We start from the raw sequence: 26,366 nt of genomic DNA on the forward strand, positions 1-26,366 counted from the left end.
GTTCAGGTTCGACAGTCAGTCAAGTATTTTCCACTGTCACTTCGAATTTCAACCTTTCGCAAAATGTAAACACTGGCTCGTCCGCCATTTCAAACTGTTGCGTAACTGTCTACTCCCAAGAAAATAAGTAGGTCAGACGATTCCATTATAGTGTGGACAGGGGGGTACAGTAACACGGCACACAAAACAATAGGCTGGTTTCGGTCTTGTGGGGTTATGATTATAAAAACCAAGCTCTTATGTGTTACATTATTGCATTGAATACACAGTAGTATGTTTTCTTTGGACAGAATATTTTTTATGTTGCAATGTTAACAAAAATACGAAAGGAACCTACCACTCCTTTATCAGACGAGTTCAATTCGCCTCTCATCCCATGCCGAATTACGCAGTGTCTTCCGCAGGACGAGGAAGTTCGATTTTAAATCAGTTATGGTAGAATGGAGATAAACGTACTGTGTTTGGAAATTAGATGAATCTTAGACCGAATTGATAGTCTCTAAATTAATCATTTGAAACCTCACGCTACGCGTTCGGCTTCAAATGAGTACGTTTATCTCCTAAATAAAGAGATGAGATGCTTTTGGAAGTAAATATATTTAATTATACTGTTACAAGTAATTATATGTATACAAGTTACATAAAATAGTCATGTTCAATAGACTGGGGATTTAAATAATATTTTCCTAGTTCTCAGTTGATTTTTATCATTATTTTGGTTACAGAAACTGCTGCTCTATTTTGCCACCAAGATCTTTTCCGCCATGTTTGTTGTGAGAGAACGCGAAACCGAAACTGCGAATCCTGCCTCGGAGATGGTTTCGAAGTTTTAGAACCCAGTTTTAGGTTTCGACATAAACGAGTGCATGGTTTTCCAGAAACCAAAACCGGTTTAGCATAATCGAATAGGCCCTTAGTCTTCAGTAACCCATGCTTATCGTAAGAGGCGACTAACGGGATCGGGTAGTCATGCTCGCTGACTTGGTTGACACATGTCATCGTTTCCCAATTAAGTAGAACGATGCTCATGCTGTTGAACACTGGATTGTCTGGCCCAGACTCGTTTATTTACAGACCACCGGCATTTATCTGGAATTTTGTTGAGAACGGCGTTAAACAACCAACCAACCAATGATTACTTGACACCTACAACCATTTACTTTTATTTGTCATGCAGTCCACTTGAAGTAGAGCATGTCCAACAATCGCTATAGGAAACTCCAGCGATCCAACAATCGCTATGGGAAACTCCAGCAATCCGACAATCGCTATGGGAAGCTCCAGCGATCCAACAATCGCTATGGGAAACTCCAGCGATCCAACAATCGCTATGGGAAACTCCAGCGATCCAACAATCGCTATGGGAAGCTCCAGCGATCCATCAATCGCTATGGGAAACTCCAGCGATCCGACAATCGCTATGGGAAACTCCAGCGATCCGACAATCGCTATGGGAAACTCCAGCGATCCAACAATCGCTATGGGAAACTCCAGCGATCCAACAATCGCTATGGGAAACTCCAGCGATCCGACAATCGCTATGGTAAACTCCAGCGATCCAACAATCGCTATGGGAAACTCCAGCGATCCGACAATCGCTATAGGAAACTCCAGGCACAGTTATGATAAACACAACTAGATGGTTATCGGTAATAGACGAATATTGTTCTCAAATACAGGTTAATGACAAAACATATGGGGATCTTTAAGGCATCGTTGAAGTTATGTTATTTAGGAGTCGAAAAATATGGTGGAATTCCACCAAAGCTTAGACTAGCAGTTGTGGAACCCTGGGTCATTTCCCTGCTGTGTAACCCAGATTGATAACACAGATAAATACCAGACCTTGAACGTGACCTAGACAAAACCTTGGAAAGCATTTTTTTAATTCGTGAGCGCTGGAATAGCTCGAGACATGGCTTCATTGAAGGTACGTTCGCAGAGAGATAGAAATCAAACTTTTATTTACAGCTTGTTGTGTTATATGTATGGTGCGATTTATCTACACAAACTGTAAACACTTACAGCAGTGATATGTAGTAGATATTGCACGATGTGTGAAGGCCACTCTCTAGTGCACACATTGTTCGTGTCTGACAGCCTAAGACTATTCCCTGTACATCGAAAAACTTGGATATTTACTCATTAATTACTGATTTCACATTTTGTGTCTTCTGTTGAAATAACAGTCGGATTTTTGATTACGAAATGTTCACATTATGAAATGGGTTTGAAGCCGAAAAAACTAGAACTGAATCAGTGCGCATCTTAGATTCGAACCCATAGGCGGATCCAGGAATTTTTAGGGGGTGGGGTGTGTGTGTGTGTGTGTGTCAGGGGGTTCAGCTCCGCCAGTGCAAAACATTAACTGTGGTCTTATGTGGTCTTAAGTCATTTTCAAAAGGGGGAGTCGAAACACACCCACTCATCCCCCCAACCCCAACCCCTAACCCCCGGATCCGGCAATGGAACCAACGATCATACGTTTCCAGAACACCAACGGGGGGCAACTCTGCACAGTGAACATACTCCGAACACTCTTCAAACACATGTTGGTCGAACCGGAAGTGACCCTTTTCAATTTATCTCTGCAGTATACTACCAGCATATAAATCTTTCTACATGATGTTCTGAAACGATTTCATTCAAATAATATACTATATTCTTTCCTTTTGCAGAATTTGGCCCTGGTCCTCTCTATAGTTCAGCTAACCTGTGCGATCGGTATGTTTGAATGAGTTGTGCCGTGGAGGTTAAAGTAATCTCTCATTGTACCAACTATTACTATTAAACAAGCTAATTCAAGCGGATACACCTCCTGGAAACATGATGGGAAGGGGTACATTACACGATAACAAAACTTTGTCAACCAATAATTAGTCTTTTACCTTTTTGATTGTTTGTTTGTTTTGGTTTTGTTTTGTTTTTTCAGTCACCATAAATATTATTCCTGAAAAAAGAGGGAGATTGGATGATCGAAAGCCTAATATTAAAATCCGGGAGTTACCTTAGCGTTTAGGTCCGTTTTTACAAGGGCCCCCTGCCCCCTTCATCCACGAGAGGGGTGGTGGGGTAGCCTTGTGGTTAAAGCGTTCGCTCGCCCAGGTTCGATTCCCCACATTGGCACAATGTGTGAAGCCCATTTCTGGTGTTCCTAGCCGTGATGTTGCTGGAATATTGCTGACAGCGGCGTAAAACTAAAGTCACTCACTCACTCATCCACCAGATCTACATACTCGCAAATAAAAACAACAACACCATCCTCAACTTCTCATGATACAAATTATACTTACTAAACGTGTACACGACATTTTATCAGTAGAACAAAGGACTGACTGACTGACTGAGTGTGGTTTTACGCCGCTTTTAGCAATATTCCAGCAACATCACGGCGGGGGACACCATAAATGGGCTTCATACATTGTACCCATGTGGGGATTCGAACCCGGGTCTTCGGCGTGACGAGCCAACGCTTTAACCACTAGGCTACCCCACCGCCCCTAGAACAAAGGAACTGGTAAATGTAAAATGCCAAGTATCAGTCAATGCATTGTCTTTGTACAATGCTTCTCAACGTTTAGCTGTGATCTGGAGGCGCACTTCCTCCTGTGAAACTGATCTTCCACAGAGTTCTTAACACTCGACCATCTTCGGAGTCGAACTTCGCCAGATGTCCAGGCCACGGCGGCCACTGACCTCATCAGGAGGATCGTGGGGGACAGATCCTCAGACTTCGACATCAACGTCGACCCCACCAGTGGCCCCGCAGACAGGGACACCTTTACAGTGAGTTTACATTTCATGTGTTTGAAGGGAATACAACAACGCCGTGCTACTGTGTCAATGGTGGAAGGGTGAGTTTGATGCCGCAACAGTTATTCAGTTTGACAGAGCTGTTTAGTATCGAACGAGGGACCACATTGTGCAAAATCGCAAGCCTGACTCTGAGAAGAATGAACATAGGTTTGAAGCTTACTACATCAGGGGGTTAATGCGCTACATCCCAATATCAAATTTTCAAGATTAGACTCATAGTGACGAAAAACATTATTTACCAAAGCCTGTTCGTCTCCCCGCGCCGCCATCTTTGACGATTTGTATGCCGTTTCGGGATGTTATGACTGCCGTTTTGTACGCTTACGACCGTTCAGTTTTGAGGATTTGTTCACCGTCTGTATGGTGGGCCTGAATTGACTTGTATTTGCATGTGTTTTGACATGGTGGCAAGTGGAATATCGGCAAACATCTTTTCTGTATGTAATAGCCTATCATGGTCAGAGTCACCTATAGTCCCAAACCCCGGTACCCGCTTGTACCAATCTTCCCGTGTAATTTAAGGCGGAAAATTGCCTTGCCTTGTGGCAAATGGAACATCGGCAAATCCCGCCTCTTTTCCTACTAAACAATGGCCCATCGCGTTCAGAGTGACTAATTAATAGTCCTTTTGTTTCAGCTGGTACAGTCGGGGCAGAAGCTGTCCATCACAGGGACCAGTGGTGTGGCGGTTGCCATGGGATTCTACTATTACATCAAGTACTACTGTGGGGGTCAGTTCACCTGGGCGGGGCAACAGATCGCCCTGCCAGCAGAATTACCTAAAGTGTCCGCGGTTACTATAACCTCCAATGACAGGTGCGTGGAAGCCCGATAGACTTACCACAGATAGGCGACATAGGCTGATAGGCCAGACTAATGTCTATTATGTATTGCAGGTATTCAAGATAAGGCTATTCAAGCGGTTTGGATAATGAAATACAGATATGAAAACCAAACTGCCCAAGCGATGCTACTTTGAAAATCCGGTTTAGAATTGGTCTAAGGCAACCCATGCTTGTCTTAAGAGTTAAGACACTTTTAACCGAATCGGGTGGTCAGTCTTGATGACCGTGTCATGTCACCGTATCCCGATTGGACAGATCATTGCCCATGATGTCCGTCATTGGATTATCTGATCCACTCTCAAGCATTTATGGCTCTAACATATAAACGTTGTATTTGGTATTACGTGTTCTAAGTAAAGTACAGATTCTAATACTTTTGTTAAGTCCCATCCGGGATTCGAACCCACACCCTCAGAGTCAGGCACCTAATCGCCAGCACACAAATCGCCTAACCCGCTCAGCCACCAGATGGGACTCAACCCAACAGACGTACTAGAATATGTACTTTACTAAGAAAGTGTAATCCCAAATATAACATATGCTACATTTGGCCACTGTTTAAATTGCATTGTGTGTTCATTTATGGATCTATTTAAGCAGCAAACACACAATTACCAAGCTAAACACACAAACCACGCACGTTATGCTGGCACCTCACCTCACCTCATCAATTTGCAGGTTCCGGTACTACCAGAATGTCTGCACTGTCAGTTACTCCTTCGCCTGGTGGGACTGGGACCAGTGGGAACGTCATATAGACTGGATGGCCTTGCAGGGAATCAACCTGCCTCTGGCCTTCACGGGACAGGAGGCCATCTTTCAGAGGGTAGGTAGACTGGATGGCCTTGCAGGGAATCAACCTGCCTCTGGCCTTCACGGGACAGGAGGCATCTTTCAGAGGGTAAGTAGACAGCAGGGCCTTGCAGGGAATCAACCTGCCTCTGGCCTTCACGGGACAGGAGGCCATCTTTCAGAGGGTAGGTAGACGGGGTGGCCTTGCAGGGAATCAACCTGCCATTGGCCTTCACGGGACAAGGAGGCCATCTTTCAGAGGGTAAGTTGACTGGATGGCCTTACAGGGTATCAACCTGCCATTGGCCTTCACGGGACAGGAGGCCATGTTTCAGAGGGTAAGTAGACGGGATGGCCTTACAGGGTATCAACCTGCCATTGGCCTTCACAGGACAGGAGGCCATGTTCCAGAAGGTATGTAGACAGCAGGGCCTTGTAAGCATCAACCTGCTATTGGCCTTCACAGGACAGGAGGCCATCTTCGAGAGGGTAAGTAGACTGGACGGCCTTGCAGGGAATCAACCTGCCATTGGCCTTCAGACAGGAGGCCATCTTCCAGAGGGTAAGTAGACTGGGTGGCCTTGCATTGAATCAACCTGCCATTATTCTTTACAGGACACAGGTAGTAGAACAGATGGCCTTCACAAAGCGTGTGTTGTTTAAGGGCTAAAGTTTAACTAGTGTGGGTAACAGCAGATGTATGTGGTGTATCTTAGCATTACGTTGTTGCAGAAAGTATAATGTATCTGAGATTGCTTTATCTACCATTGATCTTTAGGTCTATTTGTCAATGGGCTTCACGGTGCAAGATATGGAGGCTCATTTCGGCGGCCCAGCATTCTTAGCTTGGTATGAATATTTTTCCTTCATATGTAGATATATACATATCAGCATCGTCATCCCCGATACCCCTAAACTAAACTAAACTAAATATGTCACAGGATCTTTCCACCAGTGATGACACCCTAATAGGTTCAGAAGGTCCGAAGCCGATTATAAATAAAATCAAACAATTTGCTCACGACAAATATCATCCTCATCAAATAAAAAACATGTCGTATTTTTACACGTCAATATCTCATGACAAGGTCAAGGATGGGAAACATACGTGGCTTTGGCGGCCCTCTGCCTGAATATTGGATGGACAGACAGTTGGCTCTCCAGCACAAGATACTGGACCGGATGAGGTCACTTGGCATTATTCCAGTACTTCCGGGTTTTGCCGGACATGTGCCAGCCGCCATTACAAGGTAATCCTCGTGGTTTGCCAATACATTAATAGACTTTAAGTGAAAATTCTTTTATCAAATCACGTAAATATAATTATTTATTTTCTATGCTTTAGGGAAAAATCCAAACAATGCCTCATGAAAAGTTCAATGAAAACAAATTTAAACTTTATTTAAGTTTCAATATACAACCATGAATACATCTGTAAGATTGTGATTCTTAAGTTGCCCTTGCATGTTTATGCACGTACGTTATCTTACAACGTGTTTGTTTATTGTCGCGATAACAATATTTTGTAGGCATTCATTTATATATTGCCTTACGGTCGCCATTACAATGCCGTTGTTTTAATTAATTTCTTCATGTTTCATAAACACTTTTTTCAGAGTGTTCCCCAAAGCCAATGTGACTCGACTCGGGAGCTGGGCTAACTTCAATGCCAATTATTCAGAGTAAGTTTCTTCACGTCAATGTGGGTTCTCTCCCTACATATCTACTGACAAGGTCATCATTACTTAATCATCATATGACAGAAAAATAATCATTATATATAGTATAGCGTTGTATATGGTTGCAGGCAGATAATGTTTTTTGTATTTTTGGGGACAGCAGATGTGATAACAGCTGGTTTCTCGTCCTTATTTCTTTCAGAACCTACCTACTGGATTTCAATGACCCTCTGTTTACTACAATCGGTTCCAAGTTCATCAAGGCCGTATGTTTCACTTAAATTATGTTGGTTTCAATCTCGTTCAGTAGCATTCGTCACCACTCGCCCCTTTCCGTAACCTCCAAGAACACTCGCTATTCGGCTTATCCCGGAATAACACGAGTTGGTCACGGATGTTCAGAAGAGGTCCACATGTGACGTAGTTCGCGCTGTCTTTATGTTTGGGCCGTCGCTGTATAGGGCGGCTTTTCACCACCCTCCGTGGTTACGCCTGTGATCGCAGATGGGGTAGCCTAGTGGTTAAAGCGTCCGCTCGTCACGCCGAAGACCCGGGTTCGATTACCCGCATGGGTACAATGTGTGGAGCACATTTCTGGTGTCCCCCACCGTGATATTGCTGGAATGTTGCTAAAAGCGGCGTAAAACCATAGTCAGTCGGTCAGCTGAAGGTGCCTGGTTATGTTTCTATGTTTGTCGGCACAAGTGTTAAACGTCCTCTCCATCCACATTAAGCAGGCATAACTGGAATATGTTGAAAGCGGCGTTGCGCCAAACACACTCATTACCCGATTAGACCACATCGGTACTACCAGATATTGGCACGAACGGATTAGGGTATATTGGTGCCATCTTGTGGCTATGGTGCGCACCGTAACTAGGACGTGGTACCAGTATGTTTGCTTATTCACAGATGGAGGCCGAGTTTGGCATTGATCATATCTACAACGCAGATAGTTTCAACGAGATGACGCCAGCTTCGAGGTGAGTTTGTGTGCATGTGAGTGTTATAGGCCGGCTCTGTGATGTCATAGATATACCTCCTTCCTGGAGTAGTGCTGGGAATTGGTTAAATTCTCATAATTGATGATTGATTCATTACAACCGATCAATCATCGAAAATAATTGGTTAGCGTCGTTTATGAAATCTTCCTGATTATTTTTGTTAATGGACAAACAATTAAAGAAAAATACATGTAGTTCTTTGGTGTTTTTGCAAATTGCACAAAATGCATTTGCAAATTTCACATTTTTGAGGATAACTAGTAGGTTAGGAACATCATATTCTTGGAGTCTTTAAGATAAATTCAACCATGACTGTGAACGAGCTTGTAGTGGTCATGAAATGTAACAGACATTCATTCTGGAACACTTGTTTTCATTAACAATATTTTTCACATGGTTGGTTTGTCTGTTACATTTCGTAAGCACTGCAAGCTCGTTTCAAGTCATGATTAAATTTATCTTACAGATTCCAAGAAATTTATGTTCCCAACATACTAGTCAACCTTTAAAGATGTTAAAAAATTGCCAAAAAAACCCTTAAAGAACTACATGTTTTTTTCCTTATTTTTATGTGCATTAACAAATTTCATAAATGACACTAACCAATTATTTTCGATGATTGATCGGTAGTAATGAACCAATCATTAATTAGGAGATTTGAACCAATTCCCAACACTAGTGTATACCACTCACAAACAGGCGCAGTGTCATCTTATTGACGTCATTGTTTATGGTCAATTTAGATATACAAAAGGGAGGGTCAGTATTAAAACCAACTCTACCCCTCAAAAGAAGTAAGATAACACACACTTGTTTCATATCACATTCATGACTGTAATGGAACCTTGGACAGGACCATAAATCGGGTGGTCCTTAAATTATTTTGAGTGATATATGTAGGACTGGAGTGTGTTGGTTTCAGCGACCCAGCGTACTTGGCCTCGGCGGCACGAGGGGTGTATAACGCCATGGTTGCTGGAGATTCACAGGCTATTTGGTGAGGACAGTCGTAGTTCCATAACAACTTTCATCCTGTACACCAGTCGTCGTTCTTGTGTTTGTTAAAATAATTTTCGTTTGTTTGTTTTAATTACATTATTTATTCTCATGTCATAATTAATTATTGATGATATATAACGCTTAAGTATCTCCAAGTGCTGAAGGTGTATATACACTGCGCATCATCATAGCTAGTACGTAGGGCTAAGACCGGCTTAGTACGCTGCAGTAGATTAGCCTTCCACTGTTATACCAACAGGTTGATGCAGGGCTGGCTGTTTGTGTTCGGAACTTTCTGGAAGGATCCTCAAATCAAGGCCCTTCTTACCGCTGTGCCAAAGGTTATTAACACTAAATATTATATTACTGTCCAGTCGAGAGGAGGAGAGACATTCGCCATTGTTTCTTGAGAAAGTACACGCGAAGGAAGTTTCGTCAGTGAGTGAGTTTAGTTTTACGCCGCACTCAACTATTGTTGGACATGCTCTACTTCAAGTGGACTGCATGACAAATAAAAGTAAATGGTTGTAGGTATCAAGTAATCATTGGTTGGTTGGTTGTTAAACGCCGTTCTGAACAAAATTCCAGCTAAATCTCGGCTGTCTGGAAATAATCAAGTCTGGGCCAGACAATCCAGTGATCAACAGCATGAGCATCTATCTACTCAATTAAGAATCGATGATCTTACCGAGCTAACCCGGATCTTCACGGGTATTTTCGTCAGTACAGTACAAGATGATATTCCTAATTACCTATGATTACATAGAAACCAATTCTCACAATGATACCAAGTATTTCAATGAATGTTACGTTTGTAATAAGAAGCGACACAAATGTGGATTGTATGGTCACAATGGACTATGGTTATTTGTTACGTTTGGTTTCCGTCGCTATCCACTCACTTCAAAATAGAAAATCAATCAATCGACAGGGCAAGATGATTATCCTGGATCTGTACTCCGAGCAGACCCCAATCTTCCCCCGCACCCACTCCTACTACGGTCAACCATTCATCTGGTGCATGATGCATAATTCTGGCGGACATAACGACATGTACGGCGAGCTGGACAAGATCAACCAGGTAACTCTGTAGCATCTGTTTGATTCTAGATCCGCATAGTAGCTCCAACAGTTAACGGCATCAATAAATAGTCTGTAATGAGACTTTTAGAGATTTTACTCGCGCTTTCGGTGGAACCGACTTAACACGGTCCAATGACCAATACTGAAGGTGACGACATATTAAGCAACGGCGTACACGGATTTGCGGATGAGTGAGTGAGTTTGGTGTTACGCCGCTGTTAGCAATTTGCCCGCAATATCACGGCGGGGGACACCAGAAATGGACTTCACAAATTGTACCCATGTGGGGAATCGTACCCGGTGACGAGCGAATGCTTTAACCACTAGGTTGCCCCTCCGCCCAATTTGCGGATGAGCTGGGTCACATACACATTTTACCCCTTAAGGGTTTGAGAAAAGGTCCTCAGGGTCTTAGTGGCTGTCGGTGCATTGGGGTAGCCTAATGGTTAGAGTCCAAGGTTCGACTTCCCATATGGGTACAATGCCTGGAATCCATTGTCACATTTCGTATACTCCCTGCTTTTAAAATTGTTTGTAAATTTATAATACACCAAATCTATAACCTAAACCTTGTTCAAAACATAACATAAACCCGGTTTGTGAATGAGTGAGTGAGTGAGTTTAGTTTTACGCCGCACTCAGCAATATTCCAGCTATATGGCGGCTGGTCGGTGAATGAGTGAGTGGGTTTATTTTTACGCCGCACTCAGCAATATTCCAGCAATATGGCGGCTGGTCAGTGAATGAGTCAGTGAGTTTATTTTTACGCCGCACTCAGCAATATTCCATCTATATGACGGCTGGTCAGTGAATGAAAACAAAGTGTCACTGCTCATCCTCAAGATCGCCAATATCTTTAAGCTAGAGTTTAACGTTGCAGGGTCCATCAGCTGGCCGGTCCTTCCCTAACAGCACCATGGTGGGCACAGGTCTCACCCCAGAGGGCATCAACCAGAACGAGGTCATGTACGAGTTTATGAATGAACAGGGGTGGAGGCCAGGACCTGTCAACACAACCGAGTGGTGAGATGTTCGAAGACTGATTAGAATTGTGCGTTGATCGGAACAGCTTAAACATATGCACACATACTTGCAAAATGTGTCTTTCTTTTGTCGTTTAACATAAATATTCATGTAAAGTCAGTCCTGAAATCAATTTCATAGCAATCTGGCCTGTCTGGTCAAGGATAGCCGACCTGTTTGAATCATTAGACAACAGTTACTGCAGAATTTCTATTTTTGTCAGGGGCGGTGGGGCAGCCTAGTGGTTAAAGCGTTAGCTCGTCACGCCGAACACCCGGGTTCGATTTCCCACATGGGTACAATGTGTGAAGCCCATTTCTGGTGTCCCCCGCCGTGATATTGCTGGAATATTGCTAAAAGCGGCGTAAAACTAAACTGTCTCTCTCTCTATTTTTGTCAAACACATATAGCTGGAGTACTGTAGACATCAGCGTTTCATAACAAACCTGTGATCTGAACAACGTAATGCTATTTATACTACCTCGTGTTTTAACATGTTTCCAGGATAGATCAGTATCAAGCACAGCGATACGGGGGAGGCAACACGAACACTTCCGCCGCCTGGGGTTATCTCAGGGTAGGTGTCGTGTTAGAATACCACTGTGAAGAATCCATGACAAAATAAGTTCCCTGAAATACCTCATGTTTATCTGACGTGCATGAGTGCTAACTCAGAGCTCAGATAGCTACTTCAGCTTAGAGTGAGTGAGGTGGGATTACTACTTTGGCCAGTATTCGAGTTTTACCACAGTGTGTCAGCTAAAGGGACGAAATCTCGAAATATACCCGAGGTCTCTCACACAGTTATTGGGGCGGTGGGGCAGCCTGGTGGTTAAATCGTCCGCTCGTCACGCCGAAGACCCGTGTTCCAATCCCCACATGAGTACAATGTGTGAAGCCTATTTGTGGTGTCCCCCGCTGTGATATTGCTGGAATATTGCTAAAAGCGACGTGAAACCATACTCACTCACACAGTTACCACTTTTTAGAAAGCCAAAATCACGACTGTAGTGCTGACAAACTTTGAAACAAAATGAGCAAATCTGGAAGCGAACAGACAGCCATCGATTTCCGGCATGGGTACGCAACTCTGCGGCGCCTCGAGTGGGCTACCTATGCCCCAGCTTACTATGAACATGCGAGCAACTACGATTTAAGGCTGTGTTGAGCAATATTCAAACCTGATAACCACTAAACATAAGAAGCATTTGACTGTGAGCATCTTATTAAACAATTCCTTCTGTTTTCCTTTAGCAAAGCGTCTACTCGTCGGGGCCTTCTGGTGTCACCATCATTCACCGGCCGTCTATAGGCAGCCACGAAACGGTGAGAACATGCAGCCAGGCTCGGAACATATGTTTGTTGTTATACTATATCTGCACTATCCACGTATCTTTACTATCCACGCATCTCCACTATCCACGTATCTGCACTATCCACGTATCTTCACTATCCATGTAGCTGCACTATCAACGTATCTGCACTATCCATGTATCTCCACTATCCATGCAACTGCACTATCCACGTATCTGCACTATCCATGTATCTCCACTATCTGCACTATCCACGTATCTCCCCTATCCATGTATCTCCACTATCCACGCATCTCCATTATCCTTCGTATCTTCACTATTCCCGTATTTCCATTATCCACGTATCTTCACTATCCACGTATCTCCACTTTCCACGTATCTCCACCTTCCACGTATCTCCACTATCCACGTATCTGCACGATCCGAGCATCTCCACTATCCACGTACCTGCACTATCCACGTATCTCCACTATCAACGTATCTCAACTTTCCACGTATCTCCACTATCCATGTATCTGCACTATCCACGTATCTCCACTTTCCACGTATCTCCACTATCCATGCAACTGCACTATCCACGCATCTCCATTATCCTTCGTATCTTCACTATTCCCGTATTTCCATTATCCACGTATCTTCACTATCCACGTATCTCCACTTTCCACGTATCTCCACCTTCCACGTATCTCCACTATCCACGTATCTGCACTATCCGAGCATCTCCACTATTCCCGTATCTCCATTATCCACGTATCTCCACTATCCATGAACCTGCACTATCCACTTATCTCCACTATCCACATATCTGTACTATCCAGGCATCTCCACTATCATTGTACCTGCACTATCCACGCATCTCCACTGTCCACGTATCTCCACTATCCTTGCATCTGCACTAACCGCGCATGTCCACTATCCACGTATCTTCACTATCCATGCATCTGCACTATCCACGTATCTCCGCTATCCTTCGTATCTTCACTCTTCACTATTCCCGTATCTCCACTATCCACGTATCTTCCCTAGCCAGGTATCTTTACTATTCCCGTATCTCCACTATCCACGTTGTCCACACTAGCCAAGTATCTTTACTATCATAACGAAACCGCAAACTTCGTTAAACATCGTTCCTCTACTGACCTGAAATGTTTAGGTTCAAAGGGGACCTTCTCCCATTAAGGTTAATGTTAAACGTTGGGGTATATTTTCTTCTATGTTTTGATTATTTATATGTTTCAGTCAAATAAAAACAAAATTCGCATTATATATCGATTGTATATTTACATATATGACATACCTGATTGTCCCTGGCAAAAGTGGAGTAGTATAAATCCTTCATTGTTGACGCCGTGTAGATGGGCTACGATCCCGAGATGTTGTACAAGGCGTGGGACAATATGGTGGCCGCCACGTTTACAACGCCGGCGCTCCATGCACAAACTCTGTTCAGGTGAGTGTCATCCGAAGGTGCGGGTAAGAGTTAGAAGAAGATCCCTGCAACGCATGCTGATGGTAAAAGCGACTAAATGGTTCGGGAGCACTTTGGAGGCTTGTTTGAAGCGTACTACGGTGAGAATCGTTGCTGATGATCACTGGATTGTCGTGTCCAGGCTTGATTATTACCAGTGACCCGTCACATCGTTAAGTGTGGCGTTCAATAACAAAAAAACATGATTCAGCCCTAAGCAACAATACATGAACACATGGATGTTTTTCAGGTACGACCTGGTTGACGTGTCCAGGAACAGCTTGCAGGTGCTCGCCATCAAATACTACTCTGATGTCATCGCAGCCTACAACAAGAGCGACACAGCCAGTCTCAGGTAGGACAGACCCGAGTTCGATTCCCAAATGGGTACAATGCGTGAAGCCCATTTCTGGTGTCCCCATATTGTTGGAATATTGTTAAAAGCGGCGTAAAACTAACACTCACTCACTGATTCAGGTAGGGCAAGGCTGTATACAGATATATCCAAGCATAGTTGGGTATCAATAACTGCTAGAAGGAATTTGTTGTGAAGCATTCGTCGAATCTACTGGACTATTGTACCAGTACCATTTGCTTAAATAACTGATTCACTGTAAAAAGGGACTTTTAAACTTCGCCGATTAACTCTAATGACCACTTTGCTCAGGACTCTTCGTCTTTGAGGGGTTTCCTATCTCCATACACGTTACGTCCTTTACTGCCAATGTGACATTTTCAATCACTTAAACTCGATGACACTAGCTTGTTTTCCAAGTACTCATAGATTGATTTATTATGCATGTGATCAGAAATCAGTCAAAAGAACACTTAAATCAGGATCCAAGCTACATAAGAAAATATATAATGTGCATAGATCTGCTGGCGCCAAGATGATCGACCTTCTGAGTGACCTTGACACACTCCTGGCTACTGACGTTCACTTCCTGCTGGGCACGTGGACCAGTGACGCGGCAAGACACTTCTCCACACCCCAGGAGAAGGCCTTGTATGACTACAACTCGAGGAACCAGGTCACCCTGTGGGGGCCGTCTGGACAGGTTTGTTTGTTTTTTACTGCTCTGTGACATGGACCGATCAAATAAGCGAGCCTGACCAACCGATCCCGTTAGTCGCCTCCTACGACAAGCATGAGATGCTGAAGATCAATTCTAAACCGGATCTTCACTGGTGGACTGCCATGAAGACATAGAGGTCGCGCCGTAATGAGGTGAAATGTGGTTTAACGTCACGTCCAAGATTATTGCAGTTATATAACGACGTGTGAATATGTGTATGTCTACTCGTACCAATTATACGGACCTATGACGGTGTTAAAGTGTGTAGGTGTAATGTATTCTGTGTACTTAGGAAATTGAAGATTTGGGGACCTGAGATACCATGCCAGCAAAGACACAGTCACCTCCGAGTCTATCGTTCCTTTTTATACCCTTCTGTTGGGCGCCAGACAGCATAACAACAAGTACTATCTTTTAACGTCTTTTAACGTCCTGACGCAGTCTAGAGATCGTACCACAGACCTTGTTCTCCCCGGAAGACGCTCTGTCAGATCGACCACGGCAGCGGTCCCGATATTGCACAGCAATTTTGTTGCCAATCCATATCACACTGTCCCTTGTTTCAAACCCTTAATACCGGGGGCAAGACAGGGTAAAAAGAATTGAGAAGTACTATCTTCAGTCAAGGAAATCCCTCTCTCCGAGAGAAGCTCTGTCATTTACACAACAGAGATAGTACCGATATCGCACAGCAATTGTCTCACCAATCCATATCACACCTGTGTGGAAGGGTGTCCCAGTGGTTTAAGGAGAAGCAATCCGCTGGACGGTTCCATTCCTTAGTCGTGCCAGGATCTGCTGTTTCCTTGTTTCCATGTTACTCTCCCAACTGTTAAACCTCTGCCATTCGCAATCTATTGGTGTCAAAAGTATGTAGATTAAATTGTGAAATATTATATACTGTTTGATAATTTTATAGGCATTTTGATTTTCACAACAAATATAATAACGCATACATTTCAAGTGATGATATTTTGCTCTTTTTCAGATCATGGATTATGCTTGTAAGATGTGGTCTGGACTGATAAACAGGTGGGATAGAATGTACTTTGTCGGATGTTCTACTTAAACTAGATCTGAAGCATAAAGTTGTGGTGAAAAGAAATTGATAATGATTGTTAATGGTTTGTTCGTGTGGTTTCAGATACTACAAACCAAGGTGGCAGCTGTTTATAAACACTTTAATCAACTGTACGGAAACCGTAAGTGTGACGGGACCTGGTTGATGACAAATATATGTGATCCTTCATCTTCCGCTTTTCACTCTCGATTATCCAGTGTGTTATATATCCTTAGTCATGATATAACAGTATATATATCCTGGACCCGTCCGCCATCACAGGTGACGTCATCAACATCTAGTATAACAGATTTAGCACATTGATGATCTTTGCGTCAACAACATGCCCAAATGTCTCTCTTGGCGAAAGTTTTGAATAGATCTAGATTTCAATTCGCTGCCTTCCTGCGAGTGAGGGATCGATATATCTTAGAATCCTAAGACTTTCAGCTGCGAAAAATGTTTTATTAAGTGCAGACACTCCTTGAGTTACAAGACCTTCAGCTCGAGTAAGGCACAGTTGGTCTAAAGCGCCGAGCACAGTTGCGTGACTAGGGCACTCCAGAAACATACGCTCGTAGGTTCGAATCCCTGTTCGCCCCGATTATATTATAGGTTTGTCAGCACCATACGCGTCCTCGTAGACCCGTGACGGTCCGGGTTAGAATAGGTCTTCAGCAACCCATGCTTGGTACAAAAGGCGACTATGCTTGTCGTAAAAGGCTACTAAAGGGATCGGGTGGGCAGGCTCGCTGACTTGGTTGACACATGTCATCATATCCCAATTGCGTAGATCGATACTCATGCTGTTGGTCACTGTATTGTCTGGCCCATAGCTGGAATATTGCCGAGTGCGGTGTTAAAAACAAACCAACCCACCAACCGTGCCCGAAGGTTTTAGCAATACGGTAAACGTGTGAGACCTGCGTCACTGCTGGTATATTGCCCTAGAGTTGTCGATGCATATCGTTATGGAGAGTTTCATATCATATCGATGACATTTCCTATATTAAAAGTTTATGATATATATTTATATTACTAAACAGGGAATAATAATATATTGCAGAAAACAACGTTCGACAGTGGCGTGTACGGTCAGGAAGTGTTTGACACGGTGGAAATACCATTTTCCTACGACCAAACCGACTTCCCTAACGAACCCGAAGGTAGGTTTATAATCCATCATCTCAACCGCCGCGGCCGAATACATGCAATGCACCTCATGCTGGACTCTTTTGGGGCAACATAACGGAGTGAGTGAGTGAGTTTTATTTTACGCCGCTTTTAGCAATATTCCAGCAATATCACGGTTGTTGACACCAGAAATGGGCTTCACACATTGTACCCATGTGGGGAATCGAACCCGGGTCTTCGGCGTGACGAGCAAATGCTTGTGAACCACCGCCCCGGCGACGCAACGGGGATTAGATGGTGGCCATCTATACAGCTGGCAACAGAACTGGTGACAACCTGTCAGTCCTTGTGTTCATGCTATCTACCATTGGTTTATCTATTTCAGTCAGGTCAAACAAAGCACCTTTCTTTAGCTGTTTTAGTGTTTCTGTTTCTTATTTGACGCAAAACTGTATGATTTCAGTATGGGAAAAATGGAGTCTTAGGTTTAAGATTTGGTTCCAGATTACTGCACCTACATTGTACATAGAGATCCAGCATACTTTCTTCGAACCAACGACCGCCTCCGTGGTGTAGTGGTTAGAGCGTCCGCCCGGAGAGCGGAAGGTCGCGGGTTCGATCCCCGACCGCGTCATACCAAAAGACGTTAAAATATGGTACTTGTTGGTCCCTGCCTGGCGCTCGGCATTAATGGGTACAACAAGGACTAGTTTGCTTGGAGTCAGTATAATGTGTCTGAGTGGGGTATTCATGCTTCACTGCGGCATGGTATCTCAGTGGGCTAGCACTATAAAACCAGCTTCAGTCTGGGCTAGTACAAGCTACCGCACCTACACATACATACGCATGCACGTCGTCATATGAGCGAAATATTCTCCAGCGAGACGTTAAACCCAATTTCACCTCACCTCACCTCTTCGAGCCGACCATACTTTGTTCAGTCGACTGAAAGACAACAACAAGTACTCTGTCCCACTGGACCACGACGGCGGTCTGACCGAATCGAAATAAGAATTTCAGTGACCACCAATCCACGCAGCTTGCCATTCGGGCCTGTGACTGTGGAGATTTACTGGCCCGACTGTATCTTTACTAGCCACGGGCTAGCGGGCCAGTGGCTATTTCGGACACTGCTGGATACTACAATGCAATAAGAAAACAATCTCGAGCTCAGATTGTTTGTGATCAAGTCTGTAAATTGGTAAGTCTCTGACTAAGAATACCCAAACGACCATATGGTATGGAGGTATGTTACAATAAGGAATCGAGCCCGCTCTGGCACACTGAATTATTGTCAAAGCCTTCAAATGTTAAAATAGAAAGATACACTTAGTTCGGTGACTCGCCTACAGCGCATATATGCAAGCACATTTTCGTGGAAGCAATAAGTCAGCTTGTTATTTTGTAGCAAGTATGTCGCCAAAGGATTTGCTTACATTATTATGAAGATGCGTTGTTGCGGGGGATATAGAAACGAGTTCCGTCCGTCTGTGCGTCCGTCACATTTTGTCCGAAGCATATCTCTTAAACTATTCGTGATAGCGTAACCAAACTTGGTACACATGTCAACCATGATCCCTGATGTGCATTTTGGAAGTTAGACCCAGATATGAATTTTATTTTTGCTGTTTCCATGGAAACATGACATAGGTTGTGACTATGAGGATGTCATCTTGTCCGGAGCAGATCTTCCAAACTATACATGCTAGCTTCATCAAACTTGGTACATATGTCAAGCATGATCCATAGATGTGCCATTTGATGACTTGACCCAAATACGAATGTTATTTTGTGCGGTTTTCATGGAAACGTGACTTAGGCAGTGACTATGAGGAATTCATCTTGTCCGGAGCAGATCTCCTAAACTGTACATGCTAGCTTTATCGAACTTGGTACACATATCAAGCATGATCCATAGATGTACTATTTGATGGTTAGACCCAGATACAAATTTTATTTTTTGTGGTTTCCGTGGAAACGTGACTAAGGCTGTGACTCTGAGGATGTCATCTTGTCGGGAGCAGATCTCCCAAACTATACATGCTAGCTTTATCAAACTTGGTACACATGTTCACCATGATCCATAGATGTGCCTTTTGTTACACCAGAGTGTGAATTTTATTTTGTGTGTTTCCATGGAAACGTGACTTGAACTGTGACTCTATGAAGAAGTTATTTTGTCCGGAGCAAATCTCCCAAACTCTCCATGCTAGCTTTACCACACTTGATATGCATGCCTGTTGTGATTTCCTTATAAATATTGATTGCCATGTCAAAGTTTGTACTGTTGCGGGGGATACTGATGACTTTCTCTTCTTGTTTATAGACTGACTTCCTGTTTATAGATTGATTATTGTGAAAGTTGCGCACCTGTCCAATATACATCATGTTGATCACTGAAGCTGAAACCTGTTTCCTCCTCCTTCAGGTGATGCCATTGCAGCGGCGATCCAGTTCCATTCCAAATACCGCCCAGAAACCAAGTCCACGTTCTTCTCTCAGTTCACCAACGTCCATTCATCGGACACCGTGGGCAAATTCCACCATGATTATGCCAAACGCTTTGGTCTGGCTTTGTAGTAGAGCAGAGGAAATTATGATACCAATGTATGTCAAATTTCTTAGACATAATGAGAATAAACATTATTTGTTAAAAATTGGCAGATGTTGTTTAAGAAAGGTGCATCACCTAGCCGTCCATGTTGCTCCGAGATTCTACCCGTGAAGATCTGGGTTAGAATTTATCTTCAGCAACCCATGCCTGTCGTTGACACACGCCATAGTATCCCAATTGCCTAGATCGATGCTCATGCTGTTGATCACTGTATTGTCTGGTCCAGGCTCGATTATTTACAGACCGCCGCCATATAGCAGGAATATTGCTGAGTGCGGCTTTAAACAACAAACTAACCAACCAACACACAGATGAGGTTCTTGAGAGGCATACAGAAGTTGGTATTCAAGTATAAGACAAAATATGTTATGGATGTCAACTTCTTCTTTATTGTATACACAACGTTTCTGGGCTATTCCCTGACGAAGGGGCAAGGAATAGCCCAGAAACGTTGTGCATACAATAAAGAAGAAGTTGACATCCATAATATTTTGTCTTATACAACACACTGACTGACTGACTGAAGTTTGGTTTTACGCCGCTTTTAGCAATATTCCAGCAACATCACGGCGGGGGACACCAGAAATGGTCTTCACACATTGTACCCATGTGAGGGATTCGAACCCGGGTCTTCGGCGTGACGAGCCAACGCTTTAACCACTAGGCTACCCCACCGCCCCTATACAACACACAGATGGGATCGAAAAACGCCAAGCATACATTCTTGTGTGTAGTACTCTTGAACTTTTCCATTCTCTTCTATTAACGATGTATGTCTATGAAACCTTCAGTAATACACTCTTCAAAATTCAAAAAAAGAAACGCTTAGGCGATTTTTAGAATATTGGACTCGTGTAGCTGCGGCAAAAACAATACAAATATATTGTTTCTTTCCAAAACGCTATCTTTGCGTGATTGTTGACAGCTTCTTCGCCAAAACTCGGCAATTTTAACTTTTTCCCTTGTTTTAGAAGCGCTTGAGGAAATATTCACAAAACGTCACCAAGAAAACATGCAAAGCAAAATGCACGTGCAAGTAACCGGGAAAAGTATGCGGTATCGATCACTAAAAAGGAAAACGTTGTATTTAATTGTGCCATTCGTTTTTGCCTGGAAAAGAGGAACTCATCAAGCCACGATTCAGTGCCGCGAATCGAAACATCGCCACAGGCCGCCTTGAAGCTGGAGATTCGCAGTCTGCAGTTGCCCGACATTTTAATATTCATTAGAGCACCATATCCCGCCTTTGGGATAGTTTCTTAAAATTCCGCCCAAGATCGCCCGAGAAGCGGCCGTCCAAGAGTTACTACCCAAGCCCAGTACCGCTACATCCGGGTTGCTCACTTGCGTCATCGTCTTGACACAGCCATGGAGACGGCACAAGGCATCCATGGTTTGAGAAATATTTCCAACCAAACTGTCAGGAGTCGATTGCGTGATGTGGGAATTCGACCAAGACGGCCAGTTGTCGCCCCTGTTTTGAGAGACTTCCATCGGTGCAATCACTTGCGGTGGTGTCGTAGAGTCCGGAACTGGAACCTTAGAAACTGGAGGCGAGTCTGGTTCAGTGATGAATGACGATTTTTCTTCACCTGCGAGATGGAAGACAGCGTGTTTACCGTCGGTGTAATGAACGTTTTGCCCCTAATTTCATTCGACAGGTCGACAGATTCGGTGGAAGCAATGGCATGCTGTGGGATGAGCACATAAATATCTGATTAAGTGGTGGTTCGGGGGAATTTGACAGCAAATCGGTACATCAACGAAGTCCTTGCACGTCACATGCTTCCGATTATGGAACGACAGAGTTAGTTATTCCAACATGACAACGCTACTTCACATACAGCACGCGTCACGGTCCGCTACCTTGCCAATTCTAACGTCAATGTCTTGCCATGGCATTCCCAATCACCAGATCTAAACCCGATAGAACATCTATGAACTCAATAGACGTGTACGTCAACGTGGAAACACGCCCCAGACACTTCAACTACCAGAAGAATTCCCCAAAAGCGACTTAGTCGACTTATCCAGTCTGTGCCGAGACGGTGCCGAGCAGTAATTGCTGCCAATGGTAGCCATACAAAGTACTGACTTTGACACAGAGGCGAAGGTGGCCATATCTGAAACAAACCAATAACAACTAAGAGTTGACATAAATTCACTATCTTCTTCTGCTTTTGTATACCGCAGTCATTGTTAAATAATGAACATCTTTTTAAAAAGAGATAAGATTGCAATTCCTTTGTGTATACATTTGGATTATAGTTTTAGTGCCAAGCATATGTGTGTGTGTCTGGACTTTGCAGTTGTAACGGACTCACATTATCAAACATTCAGTCTCAAATGTCTTTTTTGCCCGTGTAACTTAACATCGTTTGAAAGACGTGATTGGTTTTATACAAACTGGCAGTTTGAGGTTTGTGTCATGCTTTTATCACCAGTATGCCTTCAGTGATTCACTGATTGTATATATCATTTGAACATGGGACTCTCAACGAGACTGGGCGGTGCGGTAGCAGAGTGGTTAAAGCGTTCGCTCGTCACACCGAAGACCCGGGTTTAATTCCCCACATGGGTACAATGTTTGAAGCCCATATCTGGTGTCCCTAGTCGTGATATTGCTGGAATATTGCTAAAAGCGGCGTTAAAATAGTCACTCACTCACTCACTCAACGAGACTGGAGTTCACAGACGGAGCTCCTGTTAAAACAAGCGATTTCCTACAAAGATTAGAACTAAAATGGCAGAGCTAAAAAGTGAACATATCAGTTCAACCAGATATCAGTAGAAAAGAACTATATCAATTAAAATATTTACACAGTTCACTATTTGGTACGAGGGAGGAGTGCAAAGAGAAGAACAGCACAGGTAAATGACTCCATAACTTTGTCGGCACTTGTGCTCGTGCTTCTCGTACACCTGGCTGTCCCTTTCGCTGCACTCCTGCCTCGTAACAAATAATGAATGGTGTAAACATTTCTATATTGTTGCATGCGTCATAGTCGTATCACAAAATTAGTCGAAAACTAGTTTTAAAGAGAAACAGTAATATATTTATTGCTCGTAGGCTTTTCTTTGGCAACAAGACATTTTATAGCTCAAACTACTGCCATGCAGCTTTAAAAATATAAATTCACGATAAGATTATGAGGTTGCTGTCCTCCATTTCCCAACCAGCTCTGAGGTGAATAAACTGGGAGCACATTACAGACGTGTCATAGAAAATTGGGTACATAAATAGGGTCCACTCTTCAGACGTGTTTAAAGATAACGAACCAGAATCTCTGCGTCAACCTTCACAGATGTAAGGGCCAAACATCGCAGCACAAAGCTATTTTACGACGTTTATTCTTGCTGGTTGTCACGAACGAAGACAAGGACAGGTAACTATTTGTGTGTATTGTATATGTATGTATATGACTCCCAAGAGTCAAATTGGCATATAATTTGTTATTTATCTCATGGAATAATGACTGATCACCCGACCTTATAATGTGTGACATTTTAAACAAGTCTGAAACAAGTCTTTCTGTGAAACGTTTTACTGATTATATTTTCATGCTATCAGGGTCAACATGTTTCGACATGTTTCGACATTAGTTTCAAAACTGGAATGTCTCCTGCCAGCTTCATAAGAAGGTTATGCGCAGTTATAGTGAAATTAGTTCATTTCCAGTTGTCATGTTTTCGCAAACACGTCCGTCATGAATATTTCCTCTTTCTGTTTTAGACATACACAAAATCCGCGACCCCGTAACACGATGTTAACTGAGATTATACTGGGGGTAGCTGTTGTGCTGTTTATAGCCTACATTTATCAGTGGAAACGGAAGTATAGCAAGATGCCTCCAGGTCCAAAACCACTGCTAGTAATGGGCAATTTCCTAGAAATAAAGGAAGCTACAATGGTCAACGACCTCACTCGATTGGGTTCGCAATACGATGGCATATTCACGGTCCATTTCCTAATGACGCCGGCACTCATTCTGGACCGGTTCCACACCATTAGGGACCTCCTTCTTTCTCCTCCATATGCTGACATCTTCAGTGGAAGGGTGAGCAGCTATTTTAGCAAGCATTTGCTGCCGAATGATATGATTTTCCAGACGGCCAGTGACAGACAGCAATACCTGAGAAAACTGACCTTTCGAGGAATAAAACAATATGGAACTGCACTGAACAATGTTGAGCATCTTGCCCAAGCAGAAATACAAGAAATGATCAAAAGGTGCAGAGAACGAAATGGGGTCTCTTTTGACCCGTGGGATGATCTGAATCAATATGTCTGCAACATGATCTTGGTTTTGGTAAGTTGTTGACTTCACCTGAAGACTTAATCTATGGTAACCAGGAAACATATTAGTAGTAGTACAACTAACTGACTATCTGCTACAGATATTTACGCTTATAACCGAAGCATTCAACTGGACTAAGTATATTTCTTTTCAGGTTTGTGGACAAAGATTTCAGCCTGGCCATCAGACACTGGAGATTTGTCAAAATGTTGCCGCTGATTTTGAGTATCTCTTCCACTATAAGAACCAGATTCTTATGGACAATGTCCCGTTTAGTACGAAGTTAATGCCAAAGTTGAGACGAGCTTGTCAAACCATGAAGAACGGATTCAACTATTTTGCTGAGATAATTGACAAAATTTCACAGGTAATTGTCACAAACCGATTCCATGAAATTTCCATTATCTCAAGTGAATGACGTCTGAATGAATCTGTGGAGACAATAGCATTGTATACAGAAATGCATCTAATATTGTAGTATATAAGGGATCGTATGCAACGCGTTTCATAATTTCAAAATGCTGTTCCTGTTTGTAGGAATCCAAAGATACAATGCCCGATTGTCTCTACACATTGCTATTAAAAGAACGTGAGGAGGGAAGGATATCGAATGAAAATGTAAAAGGAGTTCTGATGGATGCCCTTGTTGGAGGTAATACTGGACAAATATTACTAAAACTGTCTGTGTGCAGATATAACTTTGCACCCTTTCCTGTTATGAAAGGAAGATGATCAATTCCCCTGACATTAATAGTTCACAGGCTCCAGGTCCAAACTACCTTTTTCTGTTATGTGGACAGGAATCTTCACAACAAAACCAACCATGTACAATGCCCTAGCTGCAATGGTAAACTTCCCTGAGGTCCAGAAGAAGATCCAGGAGGAGATCCAGAGGGTGGTTGGGAAAGGCCGACTTCCGGGTTTGGAGGACCGGAACAAAATGCCCTATACTAGGGCTGTGGAGTTAGAATCACATCGTTACTACACTCCTGTCAGTTTGCCAGGCCCAAGGAACACTACGCAAGACTGCACTTATAATGGTTACAGAATCCCAAAGGGCACAATGGTAGGTTTCTGTAATGATGAAGGGCTACAGTTCGCAAAATACTTTCCTAAATGACAACCACATTTGTCCAAGTACATATTACCGTGTAATTATCTAACACAATCTTATAAAATCATTACACCATGCAATGACAAAAAGGTTTTACTACCGTCCGTGAGCTTGTCCTCCGCCCTGATATTGCTTGAATATTGGTTAAAGTTGCATAAAATTCAACTTACTCACACACTCACTCCTCTGAGATTGATAAAGGTGATGAGATTACCCTAGAGTATTGCAGTACAAGTTTATTCTTTGATATTAAGGCACATTACATTGCTAACAAAACTGATCTGAATCTCTCTTTATAAAGGTTATTTACAACGTATGGCGTGTACACCACGACGAATCATTTTGGGACAATCCCCTCACGTTTGACCCAACCAGATTCTTGGATGAACATGGCGAACTGCTTCCACCGGAGGATGAGAAGCGTAAGAGGTAAACATGCATGAGACAAGAAAGAACATGATTTCAGTTAAATCACACAGATGGGGGAATGAAAGCTTAGACAGACTGGTCTTGCCAAACATTTGCCAAACTGATGAAAAGGCTGATTTTCAAGCAAAGATCGTTAAAACCAAAATCATATACGGAGATTTATTTAAATGAACGTACATGATTTTAAGACTTTCATTGCAGATTGCTGACGTTTGGTATCGGAAAGCGTTCTTGTATTGGTGAGAAGCTGTCCCGAGTCAGGATATTTCTTGGACTGACGTCCATCCTGCAAAACTTCGACCTGACTCCTGATCCATCTGAGCCTTTCCCTTCATCCGACCCCCGCACATATGAGAGTAAATTTCTCTTACAACCACCTCCATACAAGTTGCAGTTCAAACCGAGACTCTGAAAGTTGCAATGTGCGACACACATAAGCGATGAGATTTTTCCTAAGTGGTAGACAAGTGTTCTGTCGTGTAGTCACCCATTGTCCTAGATGATTAAGCAGCGTAGCTGTATACCTTTATCAAAATACAAAGCGCGAATTGTAACACATCTTAACCTAAACCTGTAATCGCTGATATTGATAAGATAATAATAATAACAGTCCACTTTT

The 26,366-nt window shown here is 43.1% G+C and overlaps 3 protein-coding genes across 3 annotated transcripts; all 3 read left to right on the plus strand.

The window, feature by feature from the left end:
• Positions 1 to 1,194: 1,194 nt before the first annotated feature.
• Positions 1,195 to 1,626, plus strand: LOC124260079 (transformer-2 protein homolog). The gene has a single exon (XM_046694328.1). It carries the CDS (start codon positions 1,195 to 1,197, stop codon positions 1,624 to 1,626), a length of 432 nt encoding a protein of 143 aa, XP_046550284.1.
• A 208-nt stretch (positions 1,627 to 1,834) lies between these two features.
• Positions 1,835 to 19,949, plus strand: LOC124260055 (alpha-N-acetylglucosaminidase-like). The gene is made up of 23 exons (XM_046694298.1): positions 1,835 to 1,930; positions 2,679 to 2,724; positions 3,629 to 3,786; positions 4,454 to 4,632; positions 5,340 to 5,487; positions 6,232 to 6,302; positions 6,542 to 6,703; positions 7,070 to 7,135; positions 7,335 to 7,398; positions 8,045 to 8,115; positions 9,059 to 9,133; positions 9,395 to 9,476; positions 10,067 to 10,216; positions 11,099 to 11,241; positions 11,746 to 11,818; positions 12,496 to 12,567; positions 13,910 to 14,004; positions 14,273 to 14,377; positions 14,897 to 15,080; positions 16,087 to 16,130; positions 16,243 to 16,300; positions 17,225 to 17,324; positions 19,721 to 19,949. The coding sequence occupies exons 1-23, from the start codon at positions 1,916 to 1,918 to the stop codon at positions 19,870 to 19,872; spliced, it is 2,313 nt and encodes a 770-aa protein (XP_046550254.1). The 5' UTR covers positions 1,835 to 1,915; the 3' UTR covers positions 19,873 to 19,949.
• Positions 19,950 to 23,877: 3,928 nt separating this feature from the next.
• On the plus strand, positions 23,878 to 26,366 carry LOC124260080 (cytochrome P450 2C31-like). The gene is made up of 6 exons (XM_046694329.1): positions 23,878 to 23,964; positions 24,359 to 24,571; positions 24,742 to 24,856; positions 25,005 to 25,270; positions 25,620 to 25,747; positions 25,949 to 26,366. The coding sequence occupies exons 1-6, from the start codon at positions 23,878 to 23,880 to the stop codon at positions 26,157 to 26,159; spliced, it is 1,020 nt and encodes a 339-aa protein (XP_046550285.1). The 3' UTR covers positions 26,160 to 26,366.

Source organism: Haliotis rubra, unplaced genomic scaffold (assembly GCF_003918875.1).
Source record: "Haliotis rubra isolate DU_JTF1 unplaced genomic scaffold, ASM391887v1 Scf75, whole genome shotgun sequence".
NCBI classification, from domain to species: domain Eukaryota; kingdom Metazoa; phylum Mollusca; class Gastropoda; order Lepetellida; family Haliotidae; genus Haliotis; species Haliotis rubra.